We start from the raw sequence: 11,036 nt of genomic DNA, 5'->3' as shown, positions 1-11,036 counted from the left end.
CAGTGAGGGGCTGGGGTGTGGCTCAGTGGTAGAGTACTTTTCTAGCATGTATAAAATTCTGGGTTTGAACACCAAATAAATCCAGCAGTTGCACACACACACACATACACACACACACACACACACACACACACAAACAAATAAATAAATGTAACTAAAAAAGCAGCAGCAAGCAGGGTTTGGGGCCTGAGAAGCTGGAGGTATCTGCAAGGATGATGGGCTGGCCCTTGTCAGATGAGGGTTGCTGTCAGTCCCTACTGTGAGAGCCTCAGTCTATTCCACTTCTGTTTCTTTGTGACAGGATCTAGCTATGTGGCCCAGGCTGACCTTGAACTTCAGATATTCCTGCCTCAGCTTTTTTAATACTGGCATCAAATGCTTGTGCTTGGAAAGAACTCTCTGTCTCCGTCTCTCTCAGGTCTCACAGACATCCTCCTGTCTCTGCTTCCAGGACACTGAAATTCCCAACACGGCCATACCTTGCTCTGTTTATTACACAGTGAGAGTAGACGGGGCTTCCCCATCTCCCCACACTCACGCTCTTCTCTTGGACCCCAAGCACTGTGAGCAAGAACCCACTGGACAAAGCCAGGCCCAGGAAGCTGTCTTCCTCAGATCAGACAGAACACGCAAGGAACCTAGGACCCTCTCCCAGAATGCTCCTTGCTTGGTTGCTCTGGCAACCAGCACCTCTTTATCAAGCAGCAGAGAAACGCTGAAAGCCCCACCTGTTCTACAGTTTGTGATTTAGAGCGTTGGGTGCTTTTAATTGTAGAAAAGACGAAATGAACAGGGTTCGCTCCCTCTGCATGGGCAAGATAAAGCCTCAATCTGCCAGGCGCTGTCTGCTGGAAAGAAATCTCAATTTTCGGGCGACTTTCCAGCAAGCCTCTAGTGGCAGCGAGCAAGCTGGCAGTACGTGTGTTGACACACTCAGATGGAGGCTCTGCCATTTCGGGGTAGGGGTGTCCTCTCCCCATCAGGGAAGGTACATCTGGGATGGCATTTTCCCAGGCTGGGGACTTAAGAGATCCAAGGAGTGAGGCTCAAGGCTCCCAATATGTGTTCGTTTGCTCCTTCTGACCCCTGACCTTTCTCCTGGCCACTCCACTCTGGCACTGCAGGTCCAGAGCTGGAATAGGGGTGGGATGGTGCCGGCCTTTAACCTCAGCATGCCAGAGGCAGGAGCGGGTGGATCTTGTGAGTTCAAGGGCAACCTGGTCTACATAGTGAGTTCTGGGCCTGTCAAGGCTAAATAGAGAAGCCCTGTCATAAAAATAAAAGAATGAATGAGTAAGAAAAATACAGCCTTGGGGCTGGTAAATGGCGTAGCAATTGAAGGCGATTGCTGCCAAGCATGGTGACCTGAGTTTGAACCTCAGGACCCACATACTGAAATAAGGAGAACTCTGTCTTTTCCTGAGCCCCCCACACATTTGTTTTGTTTTGTTTTGTTTTGGAGACAGGGATTCTCTGTGTATCCCTAGCTGTCCTAGGACTCACTCTGTAGACCAGGCTGGCCTTGAACTCACTGAGATCCATTTGTCTCTGCTGCTGCAATGCTGAGATTGAAGATGTGTGCCACGTCTGCCCAGCTCTCCACACACATTCTGTGGCAGGCATGTGCCCACAGACAAACATATCCCTATGCACGCATGCACGCATGAATTAAACATGATAATAAAAACGTGAAATACAGCCTGACCCTCCCTGACACTGGTCGCACCTGGCTCCTGAGGTCTCTGCTGGCTGGCTGGAGTCTCTGCATCAATCTCTGTCCTCTGCATTAGGATAGATTTGCTAGCAAAATACAGAAAGCCTGGCTCAAAGGTTTGGTATGATGCTCAGAATGTAAAGTGCTTGCCCTCCTACCTGGAACCCCAGCTCCCTCTTCTGGCCTCCATAAGAAACTACACTCATGTGAATACAAGCATACACACACACACACACACACACACACACACACCCCAAAAACAAAAACAAGGGATCTAGAGAGATGGGTTGTACATTAAAGGCACTGGCTGCTCCTTCAGGGGACACAGTTCAATTCCCACATACTGGCTCACCGTCAGCTATAACTCTAGTTCCTTGGGGGATCTAGTGCCCTCTTCTGGCCTACATGGACATTGCATACACATGCTACACATACATGTGGGTAAAACAGGCATACACAATAAAGAAATTAAATCTGGCTGGGCATGATTTTTTTAATCCCAGCACTCAGGAGGCAGAGGCAGGAGGATCACTGAGTTCAAGGCAGCCTGGTCTACAGAGTGACTTTCAGGACAGCCAGGCCACACAGAGAAATCCTGTCTTGAAAAATAAAAAGCTCCAAACATAGAGGTTGTTTGTGAGATTTCCACTTCATATTTTTGACTGACCTTGATTCCAGACAACTGGAATCACAGAATGTTAAGTCACAGAAACCAGGAAAGGGAGGACCCAGTTACTTGGCTCCCTTGCCTGCACATCCCCACCCACTCTTAGGGATTCTGGGAAATTGCTCATCAGCCTGGTACCCACTGCTCCTAGCTCTCCCACTCTCCGGAGTTTGTGGCTTCCATACAAACTGGGTTTTTTACACTTTCTGTTTCTATTTTTCATATGCATATGTGTATGGTGTACATGTGTATGTGTCTTTGCCTGTGTGTGTGCATATGTGTATGTGCACTGTGTGTGTGTGTGTGATGAAGGTACTCATGCATGGGGAAATCCCACGTGATGCTAACCGTCATTCTCCATCTCTTCCACCTTATTCGCTGAGGTTCCACCTCTCTGTCAAGCCCACATCCCTGACTACCCAGTCTGATCTGGAGACCCCTGCCTTCTGACTCTGGGATTTCCTGCTCAACATCAACATGGGCTCTGGGGATCTGAACTCTGTTTTGTTTTTATTAGGTTTAATGAAAATATGGCATAACAGATTAAACAGCTCCAGGCGGGGTTTTGAAATTCATCCCAACCGTAGGCTGAGTGACCTGGAGGTAGAGAGACTGCCGACATCAGAAGCTTCAGCATGTCCTGGGTGTCAGGATCTACCTCAGTGACCTCCTGATCTAGGGCTGAGACCTCAGGAACGTAATTATCTCTCCTCTCTCTCTCTTCTTCCTGCAACTTGATAGAGATTCTCTCACAGGACCTCTCTGAACCCGCTTCATCTGATGCATGACATGGTCGGCTATCTTGTTCCGAAGTTTTTGCTGGGGATAAGGGCGATTTCCTCGTGTATGCGCTTGTTGGTGTGGAAGTCATTACTTCTTAAAGATGTTGGTGTGAACGCGGCCCATGTTGACGGATCTCGGTAAAAGAGCTGAACTCTGTTCTTAGGCTTGCATGCTCGATGCTTTAAGCATGGAACCATCTTCTCAGCTCTGTGGGAAGCTTAAGAATTATTTATTTTTATGTGTATGTCTGTGCACCATGTGTGTACAGTACTCACGGGGGCCAGCAGAGGGCGCCAGATTCCTTGGGACTGAAGTTAGCAGACTGTTTGGAGCCACAGTGCGAGCTGGAAACGGAATCTGGCTCCGCCGGGAAAGCAGTTAGTTACTCCAGCACCATGCCAGGCAGTTTTGATGAGCTCCCTGGTGCTGCTTTTGCTTTGTCCACAACCTCCTGCTGCTGTATGCAAAACCACTTGGGGAGTAAAGAGGGGTCAGAGGGGACTCCGTGTGAACAGAGGGGACTATGGGAAGGCTATTCCAAGAGCAGACACCTGGAGCCTGAGCGGCAGGCTGGAGGGGAGGGTCACCAGGTTGCCTTGGCAACAGAATGCGGTGGGGGGGGGTGGTGGCAGGGGTGCTGGGGGGGTAAGCTGTTCCGAAGGTTGTCAGGGCTGCAAATACAGATAGGTAGGATCCTATTGACAATTGATGTGCGTGTGGGGTGGGGCTCTAGGTAGTGATGCTACACATGAAGCCTGAAGGATTGAGACGGAGTGGGAGCTGGTGGACGCCAGACATTGTGGTCCTGCCTGCACAAGCTCAGGACTGGGAGCGCACGTTCTTGCTTGGGTGATGCACTATTCTGATCCAGCAGGGGCAGAAACTCCGGTACCCGGTAGGGACTGCGGTGAATGCTCCTGAGACTCTCACTAGGACTGAAGTCTGTTGGGAAGAGTGCTCCTGAAGAATGCTCCACACAGCCAGGACAGTGGTGGTGCACACCTTTAATCCTTTCATTCTAGCACTTGGGAGGCAGAGGCCATCCTGGTCTACAGAGCAAGTTTCAGAACAGCCAGGGCTTCTCGGAGGACTCCCTCCAACTCCCGAAAAAAAGGAATGTTTCCCCAAAGTGATCTCAAACAGCTGATCTCCAAGAGTGCTCCTCAGTTTACTTGTATACCCTCCAGTAGTACCCCTTCCCCCTGTGTGCTTCCCAGAAGGACTCGAGGACTCCTCGCTAGCACCTGAGAGTGCTCCCCCACTAAATGTGGGGGCTCTACGGCTGTTGTGTTGCTATATGAACACAACACATCCATCTAATTAATCGCCCTCTAAAAACCACGGATAAATGAAATACATGTCCGAGAAGCGTCTTCTTGCAGTGGGCAGTCCAAACTGCCGAGACCCAAAGCTGATTCACCAGACAGCTCTCAGGTCTAAACGGCACATGGCTCAGGGAACATCACAGTCAGCTGGGGTGGAGTGGAGTGTTGTGGGCCGCTGACTCGGGGCTAAGGTGGCTGCTGCCCTCAAGAACTCAAAGTCCCTATGGTTACCTCAGCATAAGATTAAGACCAGAAAAACAGTTATGGGAGGAGGGGCTCCCTAGGCCCGCCCCTTTCTCAGAATCGATAGCCAGTTTATAGTGGAGACAGCATGAGAGATGTAGTCCTTCACCTATGCCCCTATAATCAACTCTGATCTCTCTCTCCCTTTCTCTCTCTCTCCCTTTCTCTCTCTCCTTCTCTCTCTCTCTTTCTTTCTCTCTCTCTCTCCCTCTCTCTCATAGGAAGAGGACAAGTTGGGAAGACTAGAGAAGGGACCAGTAGGAGAAGGTGAAGGACAAGAAAAGGTAAATATAATCAAAACAAATGCTGTGTGAATGAAAATGTCATAATGAAATCCATTATATAAATCAAACGTAAAATCACATAAAACAGTGCTTCCCTGGGTGCAAACACGGGGTGGTGGTGGTGCATACCTTTAATCTCAGGAGGCAGAGGCAGACAGATCTCTGTGAGTTAGAGGCCAGCCTGGTCTACATAGTTAATCCTAGGAAAGCCAGGGCTACACAGAGAAACCCTGTCTTGAAAAAAAAAAAAAAAAAAAAACAAACCAAAACCCACCACCAACAAACTGTCTTAGTCAGGGTTTCTATTCCTGCACAAACATCATGACCAAGAATGGGGAGGAAAGGGTTTGTTCAGCTTAGACTTCCACATTGCTGTTCATCTCCAAAGGAAGTCAGGACTGGAACTCAAGCAGGTCAGGAAGCAGGAGCTGATGCAGAGGCCATGGAGGGATGTCACTTACTGGCTTGCTTCCTCTGACTTGCTCAGCCTGCTTTCTTATAGAACCCAGGTCTACCAGCCCAGGGATGGCTCCACCCACAATGGGCTGGGCCAGGGATGGCTCCACCCACAATGGGCTGGGCCCTCCCCCCTTGATCACTAGTTGAGAAAATGCCTTACAGCTGGATCTCATGGAGACATTTCCTCAACTGAGGCTCCTTTGTCTGTGATAGCTCCAGCTTGTGTCAGGTTAACACAAAACCAGCCACCACACAAACAACAAAAAGGAATGTTCCCCAACAGCTGAGAGTACTCCTTGAGAGTGCTCCCCAAAAGTACCTGAGAGTACCCTGTATCAGCATCTGTGTGCTCTCCCCAAAGGTGCTCCCCAAAGAGAAAGTCAGAACAGCAGACAAGAACTTTAGGGTGAACATCTCTGAGCTTTGGTGATTCCATCTCCCCATTCTGGCTATCAGCCCCCCCATGCTGGTTGTTGCACCCCCAAGCCCCTGTATGACAAGAGAAAGATGAATGGGATCTTCCACAAGAGTGAAGACCCACATTCTTCAGGACTGTGTATCTCAAGACACCAAAAGGTGACATCGTCACACACTCTGCCCTGTGTCCCCTCACCAGCAGATGAAGGGAGGAACAAGAGTGACTCCAGAACAGCCAAAGTACCCACTGGGACCTGCTGCTACAGGGCTTAAGGGCAGGCTTGTCCCCAGCCTGGCTCAGTTGTTCTTGCTGTGTGACCTTCAGTAACTTCCTCAACCCCTCTGAGCTGCACTTGGGTGCTCATATTGAGGCACACAAAGTAGACACGAAAGCTTTGTTCTACCTCAGACCTGTTTCCTCTGTAAAGAGGAATGGCACAAGGGGCTGCCATAAGGGTCGTTGGGAGAAAACAGGGGAGCAAAGTAGGGCCTGGAATCCTATTCAGCACACAGTAGGACAAGCACTCAGTACGGAGTAGGCAGCCAACATACTGCAGGCACTTGGCCCAAGCAGACCGTCAGGATGCGCTAGGCCCTTGGTACACATAGACACTTACAATGGCTATTCTTGGTTGTCAACCCGACTACATCTGGAGTCAGGTAAAACCCACATGGCTGGGCACACCTGTGGTGGATTTTTTCCTTAGTTAAATCATTTGCGGTGGGAAGACACACTGCTAATCTGGGGCTTTCGAGGTGGGAGTCAGACCTTTAACCTAAGCCTATAGAAAGGACAGGGATGAAGGAAGCTTCAGCTCTGCCCGCTTGCTCTGGCTCTCACCGGCAAGTCTAAGTCTGCTCCTAGGCTAACAGCCTATACAGCTGAGACATGCAGCCTTGTGGGACTGTGGATTCTTGGACTTCCATCCATAGACAGCCACTGTGGAACTGGCTGGACCACACCCTCTAAGCAACTCTAATAAATCCCATGTGTGTGTGTGTAAAGTGTTATGTGTATACATATATATACACACACATACATACACACATATAATACATACACATATATGTAAAATGAATATATACATATTCTGTAAGGTCTGATCCTCTAGAGAACCCTCACTAATACAGACAGCAAGCACACAGTGGGAGCAAGCACACAGTGGGTTCCCAGAATGCAGTAAGTAAATTCAGGGCATACAGCAGGGTCTGTGTGCACAGCAAGTTATGGTACTCCCACCCCCAGGCAGACGTGGGTTCTCCTGGGAGAGCCTGCCAGGCAGAGCTCTGAACTGAACTGTGTCCCTCCCGAACTGCTCTGGGTCATGGAGGTCAGTGGCTAAGTGGCTCTGAAGATGAGCCAGGCTAATCCTCACGCGATGGGCGTATAGCTTAAGAAGATTGGAGCAGAACCTAGACCCACAAACTCCATCTCAGATTAGAGATGAGAATCTCCCGCACAGATGACTGCCCCATAGCACAACGGGGTTGCTTCATCCTTGCTGCCCAGATGGCCAAAACGCCTGTTCTATTGAAAGTGACAAGAAGGGACAGGAAGGCCAAGTGGGTTAGTGTACAACTGTAATTCCAACACCCAGGAGGTGGAGACATCCTCTGCTACATGGGGAGGCTAGCCTGGGCTAACCAAGACCCCTTTCTAATACCAAACTAAACAGACAAAACCAAAGCAAAACAAAAGAGAAAAAAAAGGTTCCTGAACCCACAAGGTCACTTCAAGGACTTCCAGAGAAATGGCCACGCAGCTGCCTCCTTAGGCGCCGTGGAAAGCAGGCTGTTCGTCACTGCAGGAGATCGGCCGATACAGCTTATCTCTTCCTTCCTGAAGCCTTGTTTCCCCTGTGAGTCTCTTTATCTGTCGCAGGGAAACACGAAACTCTCTGATCCATGCACAGAATTTATTTTATTTTTATTTTTTATTTTGAAATTAGAGTATAATTGCCCCATTTCTCCCTATTCTTGCAATCCTTCCGTTCCTAGTACACCCCTTCTGCTCTCAGATTCATGGCCTCAGTTTCTTAAACTGTTGCGGGATGTGTGTGTCTGTGTGTGTCCCGTTTATATAATGTTACTTGTATGTATATGATTCCAGGGCTTACTACCACTTGGTATTGCATAACTAATTGGGGAGGGGCTCTTCCTTGGGGAAGGTTGTTCTGGCTCCAATAAAGATGAATTTTGCTTTCTGTACCAGGGAAGGAACCCAGGGCCTGATGTACACTAGGAAAAGCTCCATCACTGGGGGATTCTAGGCAGGGGCTCTACCACTGAACCACACTCCAGCCCCTCACTGGGGGATTCTAGTCAGAGGTTCTACCACTGAGCCACGCCCCAGCCTCTCACTGGGGGACTCTAGGCAGGGGCTCTACCACTGAGACTTACTTACTCCTCTTTCTCTATCTATGCCTTTCTCTGCCTGGGCCTTTCTCTCTCTCCCTCTATTCTGTTTCTTTATCTTCGACTCTCTACTGCCAACACTCTCCACCTAAGACCATGAAGCATCTACACAGTGAACCTCAGACACACTGTCCTGTCCTTAGCGTAGCCCCGGCCTGAGCTCTCAGGCAGGGTAGCTGAAGACAGTGGGGCCAGAAGCAGGGGTGAAAACTTCATACCTCATACCTGGTCCTCACAGACCTCAGCATTAAGGCTAGGGACTCCTAGTGGCTTGAGGGACTAACCCTGCTGCTGACCTCTCCCACCCCACCCCTGTACAGTGCACACAGGAGGTTTACACTGTGCATACTGCTGGACCTTAGGTTGTGTTCTAGAATGTTCTTCTCCCAGGAATGAGGCCAGCACTTGCTCTGCAAGCCTGGGAGGTTCCTCCAAGAGCCCTACTGGGGGACAAGAAAGTCATGTAGCTTCTCACACAGCTTAAGAAAAAGGCTTGAAGCGTTGTGTATTAGGGTGCTATGAACCTGGCAGCTTAACATGTAGGAGGTAATGGCAAGAGAATTCACAACTGCAGGTAATCCTTGGCTACGGAGTGATTTTTGAGGCTGGGATACCTGAGACCCTGTTTCAAAAAAAAAAAAAAAAAAAAAAAAAAAAAAGACAAAGGGATGGAGAGGTGGCTCAGCAGTCCTTGCAGAGGATACAGGTTCTGGTCCCAGCACCCCATAGGGCAGCTCTTCTCTGTCCATAGTATAATAAGGACCTCTCAGAAGAACTCAGTGAGAGGAGGAAGGCACCCCAAGGGAGAGGGACCATGACATGTGGCCAGGAGAGACAGCAAGTGACTGAATGAGCACTTGCTTCACAGACCTAATCTCCATCCCTGAGCCTGCAACCCACAGTAGAAAGAAAGAGTTGGATCCAGAAAGATGTCCTCTGCCTTCCACGAGGGTGCAGATTTCCATTTCAAGTTTCCAAGTGTGTATGTCCCAGTGCTCCAGCTTGGAAAAAGGGTTTGGAGTCTAACAGAGGGGCAAGTGAGGAGGAAGTTGGGGGTGCTGGGAATGGAGAATCAGTCAGAATGTATTGTCTGGAAAAAGTCTATTTCCAATCAAAGGAAAAGAACAAACTAGGGGGCTGGAGAGATGGCTCAGCGGTTAGAGCACTGACTGCTCTTTCAGAGGTCCTGAGTTCAATTCCCAGCAACCACATGGTGACTCACAAGCATCTATAATGGGATCTGATGTCCTCTTCTGGTGTATCAAGGACAGTGTGGTCATATACATATGATAAATAAATAAAACTTTAAGAGAGAGAGAGAGAGAGAGAGAGAGAGAGAGAGAGAGAGAGAGAGAGAAGAATCTAGAAGGGTTCTTGTATTGGAAAAAAATAGAAATCAAGTTTGAGGGATTTGAACTTTTTTTTTTTTTTTAAAGGAAAGGTTAAGTCCCAGAAGTTTTTTATTGTCTGAATAACTGTACACAAAACACCAGGCAGAGAAGTCCTGAAGTAATGATGGTCGAGTTTCACTGTTATTTGGCCTTTGGTCCTTTATCTTCTAAGCTCATATACATTCTTCACATGGTATTATACATTTATTTTGATCACAGATGCAATCCAAACATGAATAAATAAACTCAGTATCTTTTCCACCCTCTGAGTCTCTTTTAAATAGAAAAAATGTGCTAAATGTCACTTCATGGCCCACTTGGCCACCGGTGTCCCACCTAAGGCTTTAAACAGACTATGATTTGATCTTCTGAAACTCTACTGAACTCAGTCCACCCAGTCCCAGGGGTCCTGGGAACGGCATCCTACGTGAGGACAGCAACTGGTTTGAAGGCAACTGGGAGTGATCTTTGGCAAACTGAGGGCCATTGGGAAACTGTGCAGAGGCAAATCTTGTCAACAGGATACCAGCTCCTTCAATCAAAGCTAGGAGAATTCCGCCCATCGCAGCTGACCCAACCATGGCCACCGGTCCATTTCTTGCTGCCAGGATAGCTCCTGTTAAGGCACCACTAGTGATAGAGTTCCAGGGATCTTCTTTGCCTCTTATTTGAACCATACTACAGTCAATCATGGAAAACAGTCCTCCCCAAACTGCAAAGCTACCTCCCAGTTGTGGAGCCCTGGTTTTAATAGCTGTTAAACTCCCTCGGAGTCTGTGCTTTACTCCCACTGGAGAATTTTGAAAACCTTTGAAAGCCTGGAAGATGCCGCCACCTATGGTACCTATGGTAAAGGCGCCACCACAGTCATCCACAATTCTCCATGGGCACGGCTCTCTCGCGTACTCCTCCATCTTGGCTCCAACCCGCTCGAGAGTGTAGTGAACTTTTTTTAAAATGTCTTTAATTTTATGTGTTGTCTGCTTGTATGATTTATGTACCACATGAGTGTCTCCTACCTGGAGAGACCAGAAGAGAATGTTCAGTCACCTGGAACTGGAGTTACAGACAGTTGTGAGCCACCATGTGGTTGCTGGGAATCCCACGCAGGCCCTCTGGAAGAGCATCAGCATTTTGAACCCTGTGCCATCTTCCCAGCCTCCACCATTTTTGTTTTTGAGACCATTCTCGAGTAGTCCAAGCTAGCCTCACTACTTGTAGCTGAGAGTGACCTTGAAATTTTTGACACATGCTGCCATGTGTGTGAAATCTTGGGGACACGTGACTAAGAGAAACAATACAGATACAAATTCTACTCATAGGGGACCCCAAGAATCC

At 48.6% G+C, this 11,036-nt stretch overlaps 1 protein-coding gene across 1 annotated transcript; it reads right to left on the bottom strand.

Annotated features, from left to right (window-relative positions):
* Positions 1-10,051: 10,051 nt before the first annotated feature.
* Positions 10,052-10,634, bottom strand: LOC308439259 (mitochondrial import inner membrane translocase subunit Tim17-A-like; the record flags this gene model as incomplete). Its single annotated transcript, XM_080941001.1, has 1 exon — positions 10,052-10,634. The coding sequence occupies exon 1, from the start codon at positions 10,610-10,612 to the stop codon at positions 10,052-10,054; it is 561 nt and encodes a 186-aa protein (XP_080797127.1). The 5' UTR covers positions 10,613-10,634.
* Positions 10,635-11,036: the final 402 nt, after the last annotated feature.

Source organism: Micromys minutus (genome assembly GCF_963924665.1).
Source record: "Micromys minutus genome assembly, chromosome: 29".
NCBI classification, from domain to species: Eukaryota; Metazoa; Chordata; class Mammalia; order Rodentia; family Muridae; genus Micromys; species Micromys minutus.
This window is presented reverse-complemented; position numbering and strand designations above follow the sequence as displayed.